Source organism: Blennius ocellaris, assembly GCF_963422515.1.
Source record: "Blennius ocellaris genome assembly, chromosome: 10".
NCBI lineage: Eukaryota > Metazoa > Chordata > Actinopteri > Blenniiformes > Blenniidae > Blennius > Blennius ocellaris.
In genome coordinates, this window is record NC_137659.1 from 25,005,635 (window position 1) to 25,028,736 (window position 23,102).

Here is a 23,102-nt window from a genome sequence, read left to right on the forward strand (position 1 = left end):
GCCAAGGGCGGGGTCAAAAGTGCACGGAAACCAGCTAATTAGCTCGGGATTCTTGATCGTAGTGTGTGACTGTAGAGCTCAACACCTTGATTCTATTTGATGACGTCACAGAGCTGGAGAAGCCCCGCCTCCAGGAAGATTGACATGAGGAGAAACCAAAACAAGACACGCCCACATCTCAGTCTCTGCTGCTTCACATTGAACTGCTGTTTTTGTTGTTCCACATCTGTTTTCACCTTCATGTCCACTGGAGAAAATGTGTTTTCACCTTCATGTCCACTGGAGAAAATGTGTTTTCACCATCATGTCCACTGGACAAAATGTGTTTTCACCATCATGTCCACTGGAGAAAATGTGTTTTCACCTTCATGTCCACTGGAGAAAATGTGTTTTCACCATCATGTCCACTGGAGAAAATGTGTTTTCACCTTCATGTCCACTGGAGAAAATGTGTTTTCACCTTCATGTCCACTGGAGAAAATGTGTTTTCACCTTCATGTCCACTGGAGAAAATGTGTTTTCACCTTCATGTCCACTGGAGAAAATGTGTTTTCACCATCATGTCCACTGGAGAAAATGTGTTTTCACCTTCATGTCCACTGGAGAAAATGTGTTTTCACCTTCATGTCCACTGGAGAAAATGTGTTTTCACCTTCATGTCCACTGGAGAAAATGTGTTTTCACCTTCATGTCCACTGGAGAAAATGTGTTTTCACCATCATGTCCACTGGAGAAAATGTGTTTTCACCTTCATGTCCACTGGAGAAAATGTGTTTTCACCTTCATGTCCACTGGAGAAAATGTGTTTTCACCTTCATGTCCACAGGAGAAAATGTGTTTTCACCTTCATGTCCACTGGAGAAAATGTGTTTTCACCTTCATGTCCACTGGAGAAAATGTGTTTTCAGGTACCAGTATGGTTCCTCACTATTTGTCTTGTGGAAGAAGAAGCACAGCGGCCAATGTGGCTGGACTTGTTGTTGTTTTCCACAAACAATGTTTGTTTGTGAGCGACTCTTCACCAAAGAAGCTTCCAGAACTACGGTACTTTGAAACTGGACTTCCTCAGAAGCTCCTCTTGAAACCTGCTGCTATTCCCACAATAAAAGACTAAGGAGGGCCGAGATGTGTCAGTACATTACTACAACTACCAGCTGAGCTGCTGGCTACGTCACCCAGGGGGTGGAGGAGGCGGCTGTGGGCTGGGCTGCAGTCTCCGTGAGGGTGGAGGAGGTGGAGGAGCTGAGAACCACCATCATGAGAGGTGACGTCAGCTCAGTCCAAGAAATACTAGAATTTCACTAGTTGTGAGTGTTTCTACTGGATCACCTAAATTCTTATCCACATGAGCAGAGGAGGGACTGGAACATGGAATATAGACAATGTGGTCCTTTAACTTGAACAGTTTCTCTCCCAATATATCTGGGCATGACTGTCTATGTCGTAATGGAGTATAAATAATGCAGTCAATAATATGTGGACTGTTTTTACTTAATTTGGAGAATGTGGAGGGCTGTGTGACGTTATAGTTTCATATTAAACTTGTTCTTGTCACAAACCCAAAGGACAAGACCCAAAAACAGACTCACACACAACAATAATCAGATTGTAAAGAGTCTTTATTTCCAGGTCTTTGTGAAGTACCAGGTGGAGGTTTCCAAGGGAAGATGCCGTGGAGGTCAGAAAGGAGAACTGGGGTTCATAAGCATGAAGTTGAGACAAGAGGAAGGAACAAAGAAGCCTGGACGTCTTCAAGCAGGGGACTGACAGTCATGTCCAGAGACATGGGAGACAAACTGTTATCTGAACAAATAAAGCAGCACAAACCATCATTCTGTCAACACTAACCAGCACTAACCAGCACTAACCATTGACACCTCTTTTGGTTCCATTTGGACATTGTGGGGGGGCTGCGTGACGTCATCACTGTATAATAAACTGTTTTGTCTTAAAAACAAAGCAGCACGAACGATAATTCTTTCAGCACTAACCAGCACATACCAGGACTAACCAGCACTAACCAGGACTAACCAGCACTAACGATTGAGCCCATTTTTGTTCAGTTTTGATAAAGGTGGAGGAGCAAGTTCTATACTATACTATACTATACTATACTACTGCACGGTGCGCGCACCCTCCGCCCCGCGCACGCACGCCTTTTCTAATACGATTTATTGAATATTTTGAAAACGAAGGCAGCACTGACGTCCGGGACTATTGTCACATGTTTTCGCGTCGGGAGGCGCCGAGCGAACAGAAAATCACCACGCGCGCACAACAAGGCACCGCGCGCGCGCAGAAAGTGTCCGAGCAGCGCGCGATGACAGTTTTGACGCGCTTGTGTTTTTGGCACGAGAAGGACGCCGTAGCACAGCGCCCCCTGGCGGCGCGCTGCTGAAGCGCCGTGCGAACTGTTTACACTTGTGTTCCCAGCTCCTGATCTACCGAGGGACTGAATGCAGGACAATAACGCGAAGGACATGCTGGCTTTGAATTAAAACACACTTCTTCCAGAAAAAACCCCGTAGCGACACACTTGGTGTTCCAGTAAGTTTGCATTTTAATACAGGCTCGATCGGCAGCTTTAGCCAAACGAGCTAACGTTGCTAACGGGGCCGAAGCAGTAATGTGGTGTTTCCAGAAGTAGCACGACTGTCCCGCGGTCATTATTTGATTGTAAAAGCGCCTACAGTGAAGGCTTGGTTGGTATTTATTCAAACATCTGCCCTGGTTTAATGTAGCAGTTAGCATTAGCTGTGTGAAAGTTTGCTAGCCTGGCTGGCTGCTAATGTCCACATGTCTCCTCTCATCCACGTTTTGTCCCTCATATCCAGACATGTCAGGAATTAAAAGGAAGATCCAGGACAATGATCCAGATTACGAGGAGGTTTCTCAGGTCCAGAGCAGTAAGAGGAACAAAGCTGTTGAGCACGACGGTGAGTCCAGCTGCTGTGAAGCACATCTGTCTCCATCCAGCTGCTGTGAAGCACATCTGTCTCCATCCAGCTGCTGTCTGGGCTTCAACGTTTGTTTACTTCTCTCTCTGTCCTGCCAGCTCGAGAAGCCACAGTGCAGAAGATGGAGAGCATCATCAGGGAGCAGTTTTCTCTGGAGATGAAGAACAAGGAGCACGAGATAGATGTGATCAGTCAGGTATCACATCTTCACAGAAACCTGGACGCTTTCATTTATGTTTCAATAACTTCCGTTTAAATCATCAGAAAGACGTGAAACTGTAGATTAACTTCAACCTTCTGTCGAGATTCACATTCAGGATCACATCTCTGATTGCAGCACAATATTCTCATCATCTGTGAAGACCTTTAGTCAGTCATCTGCTCTTGTTCAATTCTGAAGCTTAAAATGTTTGAAAATAAGTGAAAAATACCACCTAAACATTTTCAAATAATGTGCTGCATCTCCAGTTGCTAAATAGTCCAGAACCAATAGTTGAACACCCCAATAATAACCAGTATATTAAGGAGGTCCTCAACTCCTCCTGGACCAGTACTGGGCTGGGATGCACCAGGAAGTGTGAGAACACAAACTTCTCTGGAGCATTTCTTTAATAGTTATTTTTACATGACTTTGATTGAAATGATATGTAACGGCCGCTGACACTGCTACACTGAAGAATTGTTCCACATGCAGCTGATTGATAGTGCTAAAAACACTGAGCAACACAAAAGGCTCACACTGACACTCTGAACCAAGTGAGTTTAATAACTGAAGTTTGCTTTCTCATTACAACATGATGTTGTATCGTGCAGCTTTAGTTTTAATTCCAGATGTGACCGTTTCATCCCCACATATTTTGTTTTGTCACAATTCAAATGAAAAGGTCTCTGACCTCCACATTGGTCCCTGTCGAACTTCTCCCATCTATAAAACTGCTTTTGATCGTCCGTCCGTCCGTCCATCCGTCCATCCATCCGTCCATCCATCCGTCCATCCATCCATCCACCATCCATCTTGTAAGCCACTTATCCAGCTGAGGGGTGCTGGAGCTGCTCCCGGCCTCCTGTGGACGAGGACAGGTTGCACCCAGGACAGGTCACCAGTCTGTCACAGGACAAACACACTCAGACAAACAACTTCAATTTCCCTCGGGGCAAATTATTGTTGTTTTTGGACTCTATGAGGAAACCCACGCACACTTTAGGAACACAAAAACTCCACACAGAAAGTACTTCTGGAAGTTTTTTTTTATATAAGTGTGTTTCTAGTGTGCGATATAAATGACATTGTGAGAGTTGGGCAGAATTTGTCTTTTCATTTGTTGTCTTTTATTCGTGTTTAAGCGGCTGAATGAAGCCAGGAGGATGATGGACAAGCTGCGAGCATGCATCGTGGCCAACTACTATGCCAGTGCTGGGATTAGCAAGTTACCAGAGGTACCTCCAGTCCTGTGTCCTGTGAGTGGATGTGCCGCTACAGCAGAAATGCTCACACCTCCTGTGTGTCCCAGCTCGCCTCCAGGAGCGACCCCGCCGTGCTCAACCACCCCGCCATCCGCCGCTTCCTGGAGTCGCCCTCCCGCTCCTCCTCCCCCCTCCAGCAGGGTTCTGAGACGCCCTCGGTGGTCCACTCCGAGTCCGAGAGCCTCTCACAAGGAGACGGAGCCGAGAAGAGTGGGGACAGAGCGTGGCGAGAAGAGCGCCGGCCAGGGAGAAACAACGGGAAAGTGAGTACGACAGGCACAGGTCATCACTTTAAAAGACGTGCTGATGTAAATGAACAACGTGGAAAGAATATAGAAAATGTTCCACCATCCTCCTATTTGAACTTTTTCTTTCCTTGCTGGTCACTTTGGCTGTTAAAGCTCATGAGGAAGAGAGAATGTCCTGGGCCACCTGGCAGAGCTCTAAATTGATGGATAAGAGAAAAGTTGGATATGGCAAAAAAACAACAGTAATGTGAAATCTCTCTTCGTTTCCTTACAACGAAACTCAAATGTGACAGAAAGCAGGAAACATGTTTTCAATGGGACATAGGGCAGCTCAATCAATCACATTCTAATTGCAATTACGATTTTGGCTCCAGATGATCTCAAAATTCATATACTTGAGGAAAAACAATGACAGTATTTTCCTCACTATAGAGCACACCTGAATTTAAGCCACACCTGCAAATTAAAAAAACAACCCCCCCCCAGAAAACATATATAAGCCGCACTTGACGATAAGCTGCAGGTGTCCACGTTGTAATAGTGCAACGATGCAGGAACACGGGGATTGCTCATATTTTCATTAATTCTCACAAATGTGTCTTTCCTAGTGCAGGAGATTCCTGCACACAGGCTGCGTCGTGCTGCTGCTGCCAAGCTGCACAGAGATAGATGCGTCATCACACAGCGTTTTATCTCTGTTGATAAAATATTTTATTGGTTATTTGCTGATCGTGATCCTGAGGAGGAAGATTTCTCAGCCGAGGATGCAACACGTCGGCTTTACGATGCACCTGAACGCAACATTCACAGTGGCAGGCGAGACACAATCACCAAGTGTTCTGTCTCTGTTGCTAAAGTATTGTCTCGGTCATTTGCTGATTGTGATTCTGAGAAGGAAGATTTCTCAGCCGCAGTCCAGCACTCTAGTTTACATGATGCACCTGAACGCAACATTCACACAGTCAGCTGCTGGAGCTGCACAGAGCAGCACAAGACGAGCTCACCGAGAGCAGAAATGTCACTCTCAAGGCCAGTTTTGGAGAAGCAGAGGCTAAAAACAGTGTGTATGTACATGCGGAAGTAGACTCTGGGGCATGAAGCCCGTTAACCTGAAAACATTCGTGTTATAAGCATTGGGAAAAAGTTGTGGCTTATTTCATCTCAGCTCATGCAGCTTTCGTGTCATGCTGATGTCTTAATCACATCTATTTGAGATATGTTGTGCAGCCAACAGGCATTTTAAGGGTTAAAGTAAATTTTTTGAATAAGGTGAACACAGGTTTGAATAATTGATTCGTACCTGGAGACCATAGAGCAGAAGGAGAAAACCAAAAACACCTTCTCTTGTGAAACACCTCCTCTGGGGCAAAAGAGTAAATTGTAAGAACGTTAACATCATGTGATGTCCTCGCGCGTCTGAATAAGGTGTCTGTGTTGGCAGACAGGCTCGTAGGCCGTCCAGAAAAGTCGACATGATTCATTTCAAAGGGTCATCTTTCTGACTGTGGGAGACAAAGTGCTGGAATTTGGACTCGTTAACCAGATGAGATGATTGGATTACAATGGAGTCGTCATCACTCCCAACAGATTCCCATACAATCAGTCGGCAGATGTGACAGAAATGTGTATCAGCAGCATGTTTGTGGTGTTTGTTCCAGGACACGTTCTGCGTGCCTCCGTCTGCTCCGGAGCCCAGGGTGACGTACCACACCACGCCAGACGAAGCCTCCAGGCTTTATGCCAAGAAGACCATCGTAGTGGGGAATGTTTCCAAGTGTGTGACACTCAAACCCAGCAGCAGATCACCTTTCACTCCTGTCTTCCTCTGTTCACACTGTCACAAGCAAAGATGTTGGCAGCTCTTGTGTTTTCTTCATATTCTTTATTTGGCCATGTTCACACAGTTACCAAATGAAACATCTCTAGGATCTCCTGTCTTATGTTGGTAAATAGAGGCTTCACAGTGGTGAGCACTATCAACTCAATGGTTTTATCTATCTACTTTATAGCATTTCTGTGTTTAGTTTGCACATGTGGCTTTACTCTGAACACTTTGTGATTCAGTTTTATTTTAGGATTACAGAAAAGAGTCAAAATGTTGGAGAATACGTTCAAATGTGTGGGTTTGAGATGAATCAGTGAAACAAAGAGGTTGTGGTTCCTGCAGTGGAGATTAACCCTCATATGAATATACGGCTGCCTTTGTTTTGGTTTCAAAGCTGTAGAATTGTCAAGAGTGGTGCTATGATAAGAACTTCTATCACTTTTACCAATACATTTTCAGCTTTAAATATCTGGCAGGACTTTTGTTTTCCAGCATGTCTGTTCCACTGGTGACTGCTTGGAACACACACGTGACCTGCTGTGGAACCAAACGGCACTTTTCTCCTTTTCATCCGTACATAGGTGTTAGTTATGATAAGCAAAGGAGGAATTGATGATCTTTCACCAGGTATTTTTTCTTGCGTTTGAGTGAGGAGCCATATTTCACTGTCTTTACATGAGCAGGCTTGAAAAACCTCCACAAAGCTTCAGCTGTTTGACCTCATTGCCCTCTGGGCCAGGCTCCCAGGCTCCGGCTGGGAAATGACAATCCTTCATTCAGTGTTTCAACGTGAGACTTCTTGGAAACAGGAGGATATTTCCATGCATCCTGTGCCGTAGATGTCCAGGCTGAGTGAGGTTGTCGTTCGTCTTGTGCAGTCAGGTGGACTGCAGACTGACAGCTGCTCCTGTAGAAACCCCAATGGAGAACTTGTCACTCTCAGAATTCTACTATGTCCATCCAGTGTCACCCCTCCTCTTCTGACATGTGGAGGGTTGAGCCTTTTCCTCCTGCTCCTCTGCTTTCTCCCACGTGTCCTTGTTTGCTTTTCTTTGTCTTTAACCACCGTACACCATACGTGTCTCATGCTAACTGTGTGTGTGTGTGTGTGTCTCAGGTACATCCCCCCTGATAAGCGTGAGGAGAACGATCAGTCCACACACAAGTGGATGGTGTACGTCCGAGGCTCCAGGCGAGAGCCCAGCATCGACCACTTTGTGAAGAAAGTCTGGTTCTTCCTGCATCCCAGCTACAAACCCAATGACCTGGTGGAAGTCAGGTCTGTACCCAGTGGCATTCTCTGTTTGGAAGCACTAGTCAGGGGGCTGTTCCTTGAGTTATAGCAGCGAGCACGTGTTTCATGTGGTGAGAGTCACTTAGTGCTGATCTCATGTTATGACATGTGAGCAGTTTGCCAGGCCTCTGGTCGTGTAGCACAGAGAGTACCGATACTGGTTTGGCTAATAGAACTTATAAAAGAGGCCATTAAGACAAGCCTTAAGATCAACATCAAACCGCTCTATGTTACACACACAACTACCAGTAAGCAGGCTGCTGTGGAGATGTTGAATGAACACTGCCCCCTAGTGACAGTGAAGCCAGACACTGTTGACTCAGCATCAGTTTAATGAAGATAATAAACACTTCAGTCTCTTCGCAATGTGCTATGGTGGGCTTAAACCCTCCACATGCTAACACAAGACCACGAGAGCCCTTCAGCTTAGTGGACTGTGTGTGTGTGTGTGTGTGTGTGTGTGTGTGTGTGTGTGTGTGTGTGTGTGTGTGTGTGTGTGTGTGTGTGTGTGTGTGTGTGTGTGTGTGTGTGTGTGTGTGTGTGTGTGTGTGTGTGTGTGTGTGTGTTCTCAGCGAGCCTCCGTTCCATTTGACCCGCCGTGGCTGGGGGGAGTTTCCTGTGAGGATCCAGATCCACTTCAAAGACCCTCGCAACAAACGCATCGACATCATCCACCAGCTGAAGGTCAGCCCGCGTCCTGCCTTCCCATCATGCCCCTCAGCGGCCTCTGCTCCACGCTCCAAATTGATCTATACAATACTAAACTGCTGAAAGAAGACACTTCACACATCATGAGGAAAACTGGTATTCAGTGTGTTGCACTGGAATGGTGACGAGTCAGTGTTGGGAATAACCCTTTTACTAGTTAAATCTATGCTAACTATAACTTGACGTGAGACCGACTCATTGAGCTCCACGTCTCTTTTAAATCAACTTGATTAATTTACCAAGTTTTAGTGAAATTGCAAGCTGAAAAAGGGTTCAGCCAATTGATTTGACAGCATGTTTAAAAGTAACCGGCTTCTGGAAGTAACTCGCTAGTTCCAGGTGATTACCAATTACCAGAGGTGGAATCAATACTAAAACATTCTATTCAAGTAAAGCCCCGTTTCCACCGCACAAAGAGTGCCGGCCTAGACCGGTCTAAACCGCTCCGGTTCGCATGTCACGACAGGAATGTGGTCTAAACCGCTCCAGACCGCTCCAAAGGCGACCACTTTTCCGCTCCCCATCCGTTGGGGTACCAGGACCATGGAATGGGTCTGAGGTTGAGCTGCTGTCTGCTGATTGGTCAGTGATTTACTACACGCCCTCAATATTTTAATGTGCTGGCTGGATGAATCCTCTGCTGTCAGTGTGGTCAGCTGTGCTCTGGTTGTTTTTATTTTCCTTTTCTTTTCTTTGCTGCTCAACTTTAGTGTTTGTTGTGAAAGAGCGACTTGAGGCAGGGGGAGACCTGGGGGAGGGACTTTGCATCGCGTTGGAGTTTTCTGTTTGCAGCATAGCGCTCGCCGTGGCGCTGGTGCGCGTCCGGGACACCGGAGTCTGGAGCTTTGGGCTCCGGCGCTGACTGCGCTCCGGCAGCTCCGCTTCCCAGAGGCGGTCAGCGTTCTGTTCAGCCGCGGTCAGTGGCGCTTTATCGCGGGGACGGACCGCGGAAGCCATGAAAAGGAGCTCGGAGCTCGGCGCCTCCGTGTTCCGGCGCTGAGCTGCCGGACCGCGATCAGCGCCGGAGTGGAGAACCTCCTCAGACTCCCGTGTCTGTGCCTCAGCCAACCGGGGGGAACGCTCCGGCCACTTGCCCCGCCCCCCAGCGCTCGAGTGCGGGGCACGTCGCCGGCAAGCGGCCGAGCGTTCGCTCTCTCACAACAAACACGGAAGTTGCGGCTGCAGCTCTCCGCTGCAAAAAATGACTGCTGCAAAAAGTTACTTTTTTTTTTTCCCGCTGCAAAAAATAACAGTGCAAAGTGGAGAATTTAAACAACAACAGAGGATTCATAAGATCTACATCTGACAACGTTCTTTTCTGTTATAATGTCACATTTCTGTGGAGCTCATAAGCCCCGCCTACTTTTCATGCTCCTCTCTGCAGTGGAGACACGACCCAAAATTTCGGTCGGGGTTAGTGCTTCCGAACTGCTCCGTACCTCAAGTAAAAGTACAATTCATTTGATAGAATTACTCAAGTAAAAGTACGATTCATTTGATAGAATTACTCAAGTAAAAGTACGATTCATTTGATAGAATTACTCAAGTAAAAGTACGATTCATTTGATAGAATTACTCAAGTAAAATACCAGTCTAAAAGTTTACTCAAGTAAAAGTAAAGAGTGGCTCATTTAAAATGTACTCACAGTAAAAGTAGTTGTTTTTAATGAAAGGAACAACTTTACAAATGACTCCATCCATCATTTATCATTATTGTTTGAACTGCTTCATGGTGTTTCAATGTCAAGGTTAAATACTGATGTTCTGCTGGTTCCCATTCGTTTGCATTACTTGAGCACACCGCTAGAGTGAGTTGGAACGTGATTGGCTGAAAGTGTACCCAGTACTCATGTACACAGGATTCATAATTACTTATGGACAGAGTCGCCACCATCTTGTCAATGAGATCAAACAACTTGATGAAGTGCCAGAAATTCTCAATCATTCTTTTAGGTGTGTGTTGGTCAACTGTGTTGAAAGACCCAGTAACTCCACAACTGAAACTCCAGATGTGTCAATGGTCACGTACATGTCATTCAGCAGTTTAAAGCATCGAGTCACTGAGGATCCATTAATCCAGTCTGGTGCTGTCCATCTTTCCGTCTCCTGCAGTTGGACAGAACATATACTGGACTCCAGACTCTCGGGGCAGAAACTGTAAGTCCGAGACATCGAGCACCTTTCTCCTGTCTTGGGTTTCCCTCTGATGGTGGGCTGTGTGTCCCAGGTGGTTGATGTGGAGCTCCACAGGGACTCTCTCGGGGACGACTTCATTCCTCAGCCTTCCTCGTCCAAGCTGTCCTCCCGAGCTGCCAGCCCCCCGCCGGCCTATGGACCAGCTCATTCCCCCAGTTCACACCACGTCGCTGGAGACAAAGGTATGAAGGAATGTGTCAGACTCAACCCCAGACAGACACTTGTATGAGTTAGGGCTCGTTTATGTGCTGGTACTTACACTAGAACGGAGTCATAGAGCGGCCCAGCTTCTTTTCTTCAAGGTGTTCTGGTACATTTCAAATACATTGAATATTGTGAAAAAGTTAAATATTGTTTGTCAGTCACTTTAGAAAGGGAAAGTCGTATATTATCACACATCATAACACATAGATTGAAATATTTCAAGCCTTTTTTTCCTTGTAATTTTCATGGATATGGCTTACAGATAATAAAAACCCAAAATTCAGTGTTTCAGAAAGTTTTGATATTGTGCAAATGGTCTCTATTGGAAACTCATTGTGTCACACCCTAATCAGCTCATCAGCTCAAAACACCTGCAAAGGTTTCCTGAGGACTTAGGTCGGGGGTCTCCAAGTCAGGCCACGTTTGCATGTACATGGGTTTTTACTAAGGCTGATGTTTCCCCCGCTACCTTTAAAAAACAAAAATCATTTATACGGACTGCATATACAGCTGGTTCAAAGCTGATCTGAGTGTTCCAAACCTGTAGGGGGCAGCGTAGCAAGAAGCATGAAACCATGGTATCCAATTAGAATCCTGGAAAAAAACAAAACATGACATCACAAATTGTGACATAAATTGAGTTCAACTTTATTTATATAGCACCAAATACAACACATTCATTTCTCGGTGCTTTTAACAGAGAAAATATAAAAACCCAACAGATCCACATGAGCAGCAGGTTTGTTTACGACTGTAGAGAGAAAAAACTCCCTCTAACAGGAAGAACCTTTGCAGAAACCAGAGTCAGAGGTGGAGGCATATCCAAATATCCACCTAAACCCCTTTAGATGCAACCAGAGACATTGATTTTTTTCAAAATCTCCACTGTGGCCCGAGTTTTTAGGAATTATCGTTTGTGGCGAGTCGAAGCTTCGTTTATGTGCAAGGCCCAAACGCAGAGAAATATCAGTCTTTTTTTAAAATGTAGCCTCAGATCCTGGAGGCCCACAGCCCTGCATGTCTTCACGTCTCCCTGCTTCAACATGGCTGGTTGCAGCGAGCGGCTCCTTATCTGGCTTTGTGCTGAAGGTGGTGGTGAGCCATCAGGACATTCAGGTGTAAAGAAGGGAGACAGAACATATGCAGGGCTTTGGCCCTCCAGGGTCTGAGTTTGAGACCTCTACTTTAAATGGTCCCTCAGACTTCACCATCTTGGGGAAGACTGCTGACTTGACAGATGTTCAGAAGACAGTCATTGACACCCTCCACAAAAGGTCCTTGCTAAAGGAGCAGAACAGGAACAGCACATCAGACAGAGACAAAAGCAAGCACAATCTTTCCTTTCTCTTTCTATTTCCCCCATCTTGTGTGTTTAAGGAACTCTTCGGCTTCTTAAAAGTCCTCCTCACTACGTCTAGTGGTTTTCCACCTTTAGGAGCTCTGAGGGCTTAGGATGCTTTGTGAATTACTTTGATCTTAGTAAGGAACAATTCTAAGAAAAGACTTGCATTTCTAGGAATTCTAAGATGTTTCTTAAGAGTGACGTCACTACGAGCTACTTTCAGCCTTAGGATGCTTTGTGGATACGGACAAGGAGCTCAGAGCATCTTCCTCTCTAACAACCAATCAGCTCTCAGCAGACTGCATCATACAGAGCATCTTCCTCTCTAACAACCAATCAGCTCTCAGCAGACTGCATCATACAGAGCATCTTCCTCTCTAACAACCAATCAGCTCTCAGCAGGCTGCATCATACAGAGCATCTTCCTCTCTAACAACCAATCAGCTCTCAGCAGGCTGCGTCATACAGAGCATCTTCCTCTCTAACAACCAATCAGCTCTCAGCAGGCTGCATCATACAGAGCATCTTCCTCTCTAACAACCAATCAGCTCTCAGCAGACTGCATCATACAGAGCATCTTCCTCTCTAACAACCAATCAGCTCTCAGCAGACTGCATCATACAGAGCAACAGGTCAACCACTCCTCCCCACTAAGATAAAAGTTGCTGTCAACTCCTTGCTAAGAGGTGCTCTGAGACACTTCCTGAGTCACTTTAAGCTAAGACTTCCTTGTTAAGGAACTTTTAGTCTACGATAGAAGCTCTCTGAGACGCTTCGTTAATACGGGCACTGGACTGTTGGTCAGTTGTCCAAAGTTCTTTATTCTCATGAAAGGAATTTTAGCGTATCATTTGGAACTCAAGGTCCCAGAGTGGGGAGGCTCAGAAACCACCTTGCTGGAAGTCCAATGCGAAGTTTCCCCAATCTGTGATGATTTGGGCTGCTGACATCTGCTGGTGTCGCTCCATTGTGTTTTCTGAAGTCCACAGTCAATGCAGCAGCCATCTACCAGGAAACTTATTGATTTGAAGTACTTCATGCTTCCTTCTGCTGAAAGCATTATGGAGATGCTGATTTCATTTTCCAGCAGGACTTGGCACCTGCCCACACTGCCAAAGGTACCAGAAGCTGGTCCAGTGACCATGGTGGTAGTCTGCTGGATTGTCCAGCAAACTGTCCTGACCTGATCCCCAGAGACAATCTCTGGGCTCTTGTCCAGAGGACGGTGAGAGACACCAGACCAACAAGGCAGATGACCTGAAGGCTGCTATCAAAGCTACCTGGGCTCCCATTAAGCTGAGCAGTACCACAGGTTGATGGCCTCCACGCTGCTAAGACCCAGTCATTCATGCAAAGACACAGGATTGGGTGCATAGAAATGAACATACTTTTCAGAAACCAGACATTTGCGCTTTAAACAGCCTTCTGTGATTGGTCTTATGTGATATTCTTATGTGTGTACGTCTTTGTGTGTGTGTGTGAGTGTGTGTGTGATAGTGTGTGTGTGTGAGTGTGTGAGTGTGTGAGTGAGTGAGTTGTCCTGGGTCTCCACCATGTGCTGGAGAACAATGGAACATGGAAGCTAGTCTTTAGCGTCTGCTTCCTGTGTGTCTCTGCTAAAGGACCATTTCTAGAATGAGTTGATGTGAATGAGACTTGTTTTGTAAAACGTCAGGAGTCGTCAGAACGTGTTCAGTTACTGTGTGATGTTGTCTTTGATGTGAGATGTGTAGGATTGTGAGTTAACTAGTTAGTAAAGCAAAGATTAGCATGCAGACCCTGTGTCTGTGGCAGAGCTAACGTTGGTTTACAGGTTGATAACTGCTCCTAATATCATTATCTATAGAACTCAATCACTGTAATAGAATCAACACATCTTCATAAAGTTAAACAGTTCTATCATAGCATCAGGTTTAACTAATCTCAGGTAAAGCCCAGTTGTTGTTCCCACTTCCTTGAAGGAGTTCAGTTGTTGTCCTGCTGGAGGGAAGCTGGTGTCTTCTCCTGTAGTTAGCACCTCCTGCTAACTGTGGTTGCTGGTTCTGCAGGCTGAGGAGAAGAAGATGAAGTTGATGAGCACCCAATTAGTGACTGGCTGACTGCATGGGGTATCAGGGACATCACAGTGTAGACAGGTATCAGGGAGATCACAGTGTAGACAGGTATCAAGGGGATCACAATGTAGACAGGTATCAGGGAGATCACAGTGTAGACAGGTATCAGGGAGATCACAGTGTAGACAGGTATCAAGGGGATCACAATGTAGACAGGTATCAGGGAGATCACAGTGTAGACAGGTATCAGGGAGATCACAGTGTAGACAGGTATCAAGGGGATCACAATGTAGACAGGTATCAGGGAGATCACAATGTAGACAGGTATCAGGGAGATCACAGTGTAGACAGGTATCAGGGAGATCACAGTGTAGACAGGTATCAAGGGGATCACAATGTAGACAGGTATCAGGGAGATCACAATGTAGACAGGTATCAGGGAGATCACAATGTAGACAGGTATCAAGGAGATCACAGTGTAGACAGGTATCAGGGAGATCACAGTGTAGACAGGTATCAGGGAGATCACAGTGTAGACAGGTATCAAGGAGATCAGTGTAGACAGGTATCAAGGAGATCACAGTGCAGACAGGTGTCAGGGAGATCAGCTATCCAGTTTGAACATATGTTAGGGGAACTGAGACCATCTTGAACATCCTTTGTCCTGTGTAATGAACTCTGTGAGGGACCTTGTATTGTCCTGGAGCTTTACCATCAGGTCCTGGAGCTTTACTGTCAGGTCCTGGAGCTTTACCTTCAGGTCCTGGAGCTTTACCGTCAGGTCCTGGAGCTTAACCATCAGGTCCTGGAGCTTTACCGTCAGGTCCTGGAGCTTAACCATCAGGTCCTGGAGGTTTACCATCAGGTCCTGGAGCTTAACCATCAGGTCCTGGAGCTTAACCGTCAGGTCCTGGAGCTTTACCATCAGGTCCTGGAGCTTAACCATCAGGTCCTGGAGCTTTACCGTCAGGTCCTGGAGCTTTACCGTCAGATCCTGGAGCTTTACCGTCAGACATGTCCTGGAGCTTTACCGTCAGACATGTCCTGGAGCTTTACCGTCAGACATGTCCTGGAGCTTTACCGTCAGGTCCTGGAGCTTTACCATCAGACATGTCCTGGAGCTTTACCATCAGACATGTCCTGGAGCTTTACCGTCAGGTCCTTGAGCTTTACCATCAGGTCCTGGAGCTTTACCGTCAGGTCCTGGAGCTTTACCGGCAGGTCCTGGAGGTTTACCGGCAGGTCCTGGAGGTTTACCGTCAGGTCCTGGAGCTTTACCGTCAGGTCCTGGAGCTTTACCGTCAGGTCCTGGAGGTTTACCGTCAGGTCCTGGAGCTTTACCGTCAGGTCCTGGAGCTTTACCATCAGACATGTCCTGGAGCTTTACCGTCAGGTCCTGGAGCTTTACCGTCAGGTCCTGGAGCTTTACCGTCAGGTCCTGGAGCTTTACCGTCAGGTCCTGGAGCTTTACCATCAGGTCCTGGAGCTTTACCGTCAGGTCCTGGAGCTTTACCGTCAGGTCCTGGAGCTTTACCGTCAGGTCCTGGAGCTTTACCATCAGGTCCTGGAGCTTTACCATCAGACGTGTGCTGGAGCTTGACCATCAGGTCCTGGAGCTTAACCATCAGGTCCTGGAGCTTTACCATCAGGTCCTGGAGGTTTACCATCAGACGTGTGCTGGAGCTTGACCATCAGGTCCTGGAGCTTTACCATCAGGTCCTGGAGCTTAACCATCAGGTCCTGGAGCTTTACCATCAGGTCCTGGAGCTTTACCATCAGGTCCTGGAGGCTTACCGTCAGGTCCTGGAGGCTTACCGTCAGGCCCTGGAGCTTTACCGTCAGGTCCTGGAGCTTTACCGTCAGGTCCTGGAGCTTTACCATCAGACATGTCCTGGAGCTTTACCGTCATGTCCTGGAGCTTTACCATCAGACATGTCCTGGAGCTTTACCATCAGGTCCTGGAGCTTTACCACCAGGTCCTGGAGCTTTACCATCAGACATGTGCTGGAGGTTTACCATCAGGTCCTGGAGGTTTACCATCAGGTCCTGGAGCTTTACCATCAGACATGTGCTGAAGCTTTACCATCAGGTCCTGGAGGTTTACCATCAGGTCCTGGAGCTTTACCACCAGGTCCTGGAGGTTTACCATCAGGTCCTGGAGCTTTACCAGGTCCTGGAGCTTTACCCTCAGGTCCTGGAGCTTTACCATCAGGTCCTGGAGCTTTACCGTCAGGTCCTGGAGCTTTACCGTCAGGTCCTGGAGCTTTACCATCAGACATGTGCTGGAGCTTTACCGTCAGGTCCTGGAGCTTTACCATCAGGTGCTGGAGCTTTACCGTCAGGTCCTGGAGCTTTACCACCAGGTCCTGGAGGTTTACTATCAGGTCCTGGAGCTTTACCACCAGGTCCTGGAGCTTTACCATCAGACATGTGCTGGAGGTTTACCACCAGGTCCTGGAGCTTTACCATCAGACATGTGCTGGAGCTTTACCATCAGGTCCTGGAGCTTTACCGTCAGGTCCTGGAGCTTTACCATCAGACGTGCTGGAGCTTTACCGTCAGGTCCTGGAGCTTTACCATCAGGTCCTGGAGGTTTACCATCAGGTCCTGGAGCTTTACCCTCAGGTCCTGGAGCTTTACCGTCAGGTCCTGGAGCTTTACCGTCAGGTCCTGGAGCTTTAACATCAGGTCCTGGAGCTTGAGAGCTTCATGCAGTTCTTCTACTGATACAGAAGCTTCCAGGCCTTGGATCTGTTCGTCTTTTAATTTTGGAGGTCAACTGCTCAGAAAGTCTCTAGTTCAGATTGTGAAGGTCAATTTGTGAAGAGTAAAGTTTTCTATAAAATTCTCTGAAAGTAGTGTTTATTTCCTGAGGGTCACAAGTGATTTCACCATTTTGAGTTTCAACTGAGGGGATTGAACACTTTTCTTTATTCCGTTTTAACTGCACCTTCTTTTTGGTGGAACACCTGACAGCATGGCTCTGACCAAGGAAGGTGCTAGCTTGCATGGCAGCATCACTGACGTCTCAACTCAGGTCTCAGTGTTGTGTTGTGTCTGCTACTCTTTGGAAATGATCTTTCAAAGAAATGAACGTTTTGTGTGAAATGTTACCAGTTTGGTTTGGCAGGCTGGATTGGAGTCATTTACATGCTAGCTTTGGCCCCCGGCCTTACGTTTGACACCCCCGATGTCATGTAGTGTTGTGGGAGAAACATTTAAATTCTGAATGATAAGGTAGCATCTGAAAGAGTCCAGTTGAATGACTTGTTCACCTTTACTGTCCTCTGTTCTCCAGGTTCCATCAAAGCACAGCTGGGCAGGTCTGCACACCTGGCTGCTGGGGAGTGCACTCCAACTAGACTCAAAGCCGGGGACAAGGTCACTCTGGGTTCACATGGCAACTCTGCTTTCCAGCCAATCACAGCCAGCTGTAAGATACTTCCACAGGGCCAGCCACTGAGTCCAGCCGAGTCTCCTGGAAAGTCCTTCCAACCCATCACCATGAGCTGCAAAATCATTTCAGGTATTTATCAACAGCAGCTGATGCTGAGCATGGCTAGTTCCTGTGACTTTTAAAATGAATCCAGCAGGTTTTTAGCATTTAAAATCAAAATCACTGACAATTAAAGTTAAGCAATTCAAAGTGATTATGGACTACAAGAAATACAACAGCCTTGAGCCTGGCACACTGCAGGATTTTAAAATCTTCACAGATCAAGAGATCACACACTTGATGAGCACAAAAGACCGATCGCACAAGGTCTTCCTCTTCTGATCTGATTAGGGATGATTTCCGGTCCCGATACCCACATTTCAATATCTGTCAATACAGATATTATTCTGATAGAGATGTGTTTGCTTTAATTGTATTATTTTCATTATTGTTGATTTTATATGAGGCTGTAATAAACTGGTCTCTACAGTAAAGTATAAATGTACGAATGTATGCACATTTTCTCTCAAAAGACAACTTCAGCTTAGTATAAGGAAAGAAAAGGAAGCAGTACAAACTATTTTAGTTCCATTTGGGCAATGTGGGGGTCTGAGTGACGTCATCATCTCATAATAAACCAGTTCTATGTTTAAAACCTCACAATCACTTTATTAATCCCTGGAGAAATTCTTTAGCAACGCAGCACAATTTCTACAGTTCTAACGCAACACAAATGATTGGGAGTATTTTCAAGGTGTTTAGTGTGGGCGGAGGAGGGAGCTGCTCTGCTGGGCTAGCTGGCGTTCAGAGCGTCCACCTCGCTGTACTACGCCTTTACAAACATCCACGTCCGTCCTCTGCAGTGCCCAAACAGCGACGTGTTGTCATGATGTCATGAAAGGTGGGCTAGCAGGGATAGCACGTTCAGTAGTAGCAGGCTGAGCTGACTGCAAACTGTGGAAAGGATTTCCTGACTCATTACTTCGCGTTTCATTGAGACCCGCTGACGCTCAGGAAATCCAGGCCACATTTTGCAGCCAGCAGAGCAGGAACAGAAACGTGGCCTCCTTTCAGCAGAAGCAGAGAGGACGCTTCATGAGGGGAACCTCCGCAGGCTGGATTGGAATTTTCCATCCGTGAGTTACGTTCATCTGGGAACCGATACCAACACTGGACGGGCTCGGCCCCGGATGTAGATCTGATAGTGTGGTGGGAACTACCAGATGCTTAACTGGTTCTGCAGCATATGTTCTATTAAACTATCTATATAGCTCTATGTAGTCAAACGTGACTTCAGTGTAAAGCACGGCATGGAGATGAAAAAACATACGCTGACACAAATCAACCTGGGGCCTATATGACGACTCAGGATGTTCCTTCATCGAGGGAACTTCAGGATTAACCCTGTGGTTTCTGTACTGCCAAGCAGATCCACTTCTTACCGGGATACTCTGATGTTTAACTCCGGAGGAGAGAATGACTGACCAATCACATCTCTTGGAAAAGGATTTGCCTATTTTGACAATATCCTGATTGGTGTGGATTGTCCCGCCCTCATGGAGTTCTCACACCAGCAGAGCAGAGACAGATGTTTGAGGAGTCTTTTTGATGTCAAATACATCCTGCTCACTGAGGCTTTGTTTTTGTTCTGGTTCTTGACTTGTTCCAAGTCTGTTTAGCTCCATGAGGGTTCATCTGTAATAATGAGCTTATATATATATATATATAACTGCAGAAACATGAATTCATCTGCCGTCACGCTGATGAATTGATATTCCAACACAAAATGCATTGGCACTGAGGAACAACCTCAAAACAAAGTGAAATGATGAAGTTCAAGAAGAGCAGTGAGGAATAATAAAGTGAAGTCCATTTCTGTTGTCCAGTGAATGAATATCAAGTCATGTCATTATGGAGCCGGGGGCCTCCTGCTGTGGCTGCAGCACAGTGTCAGGACACCGGACACCCACTGCAGGAGTTGTCAAGGCAAATACTCGACATGTTCTCCACCTCCAATCTGTCTGTCCCAGACCCGACAAGGCCACTCTTTACTCTCCCCACACCACAGGAAAATCACATGATTCCCCGACAGCCAACAGTGGGCCTGTGAAACCAGCAACCAGCAACCAGCCCGACCATGTTGTAGTGTGTGGCGGCCTTCACTCACTCTGTCTTCCAACTGCCTGTATGACTTCAACTACCTATAGAAACAACAAGCAATTCTTTTTATCCCCTTTCTTCTTTTCCTCTTTATGACTTAAACATCTATTTGAAAGAAATTAACAAGTTAATCACAATTATCTGTAATTAATAGCAAATCTAATAGTATTTCTACTTAAGGCTGAAGCTTGTGATGCATATGTGTTCATGGCAAACATGACATTAATGTAGACTAAACAAACAGAAAATATATTTACATTCAAACACGATTTGTATAACTTCCCTTTAGCTTTGAATGAATGTAACGGCACAAACACACATGTCCAGAAATGAAAGAGAGGGAGGAGAAATGAAGTATTTCCTCCAGCTGTAGCAGTGTGGCTGCTGGTCAGTCACCATGGCAACCTGCTGTTTTACCGCACAATTACTTCTGTACTCTTTACTTGTGCTGCATTACAAAGTGTGCAAATGACTTTCACTGTTGTTCTCCAACAGCCGTCAGGAAACTTCTTAAATTGTACTTTCTGCCTTAATGTTTTCCGGTTGTTGCTCGGTATTGATCTATTGACTGCACTAAACAAAACGGCGTTAAGTCTGTTAAAAAAATGTTTTGACGAGTTAACAGTTTTAAATCAATAAATGAATTAATTCACGGGTTAATGTTGGCAGTACTCTGATTTATATAGAAGCTATTCATGGTTACTTTATTTCTATGGTTGATATTTACATTGGCAGACTGGATGTTCCACCACTCAGTACAGTTAGAATCAATGCAGTAATTGCTGGGATCTTTTACTGCTCAGTTGAAGTCAAATGATTTTGTGTTTGTTGTAGTAGCCAAGCTCCAGTGTGGGTTTGTTTTTAGAAAGCCCTAGAGATATTGTAACAGAAGAAAAGACAAGCCCAAAAAAATCCCTTTTCCTTTCCCCGGACATCCTTCATTAAAGTAAACTAAGGCAGAACGAAGCATGTGGGTGAGCTGGTCTTAAAACAGGATGACATTTATCAGTTTATCACTTCCTCTTGAAAACACATGATTCCTCCATCAACACTATTCAACGAGCAGCTTTCCATGTCCTGCTCCAACCCCCCCTCCAACGTAAGTGGTTCACCTTCCAGCCCGTGTGCTTGCTCCCTCCAGGGTCCCCCATCTCCACGCCGAGCCACTCCCCACTGCCCCGCACACCCACCTCCTGCAACCCTGCCCACGGCAAGCAGGGCACCTCGTCTGTGCTCAACAACCCCTACATCATCGTGGACAAGCCCGGCCAGGTGATCGGCATGGCCTCGTCCTCCGCTGCCCCGACAGGTACACTCTCCGTCACAGCTTCACGTCACATGAGCGTCTGCAGCCAAACCGCCACTTCTTAGAGAGTTGACTCTGGCTGCTTGGGTTCTTCTCTGCAGCTGCTTCACTCTCCTCTTCACTGTCTTTGTTCACTCTTGTCCTCCCTGGTTCCTCTTTTTTCTTTCAGGAATGTCCATCCCTGTCCTCATGCTGCTCTTTTGTTCCATATGTGACTCTCACATGAGGTTGTGTCATGAGCCAGCATTAAGAGAGGTTACCATGGTGATCACTAGGAGTTTCTGACAGCGTAGGGGTGGGACCAGTGTCAGTGAGGCCAGGGTCTTGGAGGCTGATGAGCAATGCACATGCTGCACAGCAGTCCTTTAAAAAACACGAAGAAAGGTGAAGGTAAATCACTGAATTGATAAATCTTGAACTATCATAGAAACTATCAAGTCAGTTGAGTGAAGTCACAAAATTCCATGCTCATGATTGCGCGTGATGTTGTGACTATGGTCGTTGAAGTTCCATCAGTTAGTGGAGGAAGCTTGTCTATAATCTGGACGTCAGCTTTTAGCAAGGGAACTAAATGGCTAGGTAGGATGAGGTTGATGTGGGTGAAGCCACTGGCTCACCAGTCCTGCCTGGCAGTCTCTGGAAGTGTGGACAGTGCAGCCAGATGTGGGCTTCAACAGCCCTGCTGAGTAATCCTGACAACACATGGTCACTGCAGGTGAAATAGCAGGGGTGGCCAACCAACCTGTCACTGTGTGCCTTAATCATGAAGAAAAAAGTATCAATATTTAATTACTTTACAGAATATGAAGGAAAAGGTGATATTTCTGTGTTCAAAAAAATAGCAGTGTCAGCATTTCTCATTACAAACTCAAATATTTACTAAATAAACTGAAAAAATATTAACATTTAGCAATCCTGACAATTAGTTAACTAATATTTCGTTGAATAACCCCTGTTTTTGATAACTGCTGCACATCTGTGCTGCATGGAGTCAACCAACCTCTGGCACCTCTGAACAGGAACATTGGACAACCTTCCACAATTCCTCTGCATTTTTGGGTTTTGCCTCAGAAACAGCAAATTTTATGTCACACCACAAGTGCTCAATTGGATTAAGGTCTGGGGATTGGGCTGGCCACTCATAACCTCAATGTTGTTGGTCTGGAACCAAGATTTGGCTGCTTACTGCTATGTTTGGGGTCATTGTCCTGTTGAAACACCCATTTCAGGGGCATTTCACATTCGGCATAAGGCAGCATGACCTCCTCAAGTATTGTGATGTATCCACATTGATCCATGATCCCTGGTATGCGATATAAAGACCCGACACCATGGTAAGAGAAACAGCCCCATATCATGATGCTTCACGGTCTTCAGAGTGTGCTGGGGCTTGTATTCAGGGTTTGGGGGTCGTCTGACAAACTGTCTGCGGCCCTTGGATCCAAAAAGAACAATCTTTCTTTCATCAGTCCACAAAATGTTTCTCCATTTCTCCAGAGGCCAGTCGACATGATGTTTGGTAAATGCAATCCTCTTCAGTACATGTCTTTTTTGCAGCAGTGGGACTTTGCGGGGGCTTCTTGCTGGTAGATTCGCCTCACATAGCATCTTCTAATGGTCCCAGCACTCACAGGTCCCTTCAGACCGTCTCTGATCTCCCTGGAGCAGACCCTTGGCTCAGTCTTTGCCATTCTGACTATCGTTCGGTCCATTCCAATGGTAGTCTTCCGTTTTCTTCCACGTCTCTCTGGTTTGTCTATCCATTTTAAAGCATTGGAGATCATTTTAGCTGAGCAGCCGATCATTTCCTGCACTTTTTTATACATTTTCCCCTCTCCAATCAACTTTTTAATCAAAGCACGCTTTTCTTCTGAACAATGTTTGGCACGAGCCATCTTTCATCAGTTT

At 46.1% G+C, this 23,102-nt stretch overlaps 1 protein-coding gene across 1 annotated transcript in view; it reads left to right on the forward strand.

Moving 5' to 3' along the window:
* The first annotated feature begins 2,414 nt into the window (after window positions 1–2,414).
* The window catches only part of yeats2 (YEATS domain containing 2), a 57,586-nt gene continuing 36,898 nt past the window's right edge, over window positions 2,415–23,102 (forward strand). Inside the window, exons 1-12 of the mRNA XM_080503955.1 lie at window positions 2,415–2,547; window positions 2,835–2,936; window positions 3,056–3,153; window positions 4,302–4,394; window positions 4,469–4,684; window positions 6,328–6,443; window positions 7,612–7,773; window positions 8,361–8,472; window positions 10,609–10,653; window positions 10,724–10,874; window positions 17,591–17,818; window positions 21,030–21,197. Of these exons, the coding sequence (XP_080360081.1) occupies window positions 2,837–2,936; window positions 3,056–3,153; window positions 4,302–4,394; window positions 4,469–4,684; window positions 6,328–6,443; window positions 7,612–7,773; window positions 8,361–8,472; window positions 10,609–10,653; window positions 10,724–10,874; window positions 17,591–17,818; window positions 21,030–21,197 (1,489 nt within the window). The 5' untranslated portion in view covers window positions 2,415–2,547; window positions 2,835–2,836. The remainder of the gene's footprint in view (window positions 2,548–2,834; window positions 2,937–3,055; window positions 3,154–4,301; window positions 4,395–4,468; window positions 4,685–6,327; window positions 6,444–7,611; window positions 7,774–8,360; window positions 8,473–10,608; window positions 10,654–10,723; window positions 10,875–17,590; window positions 17,819–21,029; window positions 21,198–23,102) is intronic.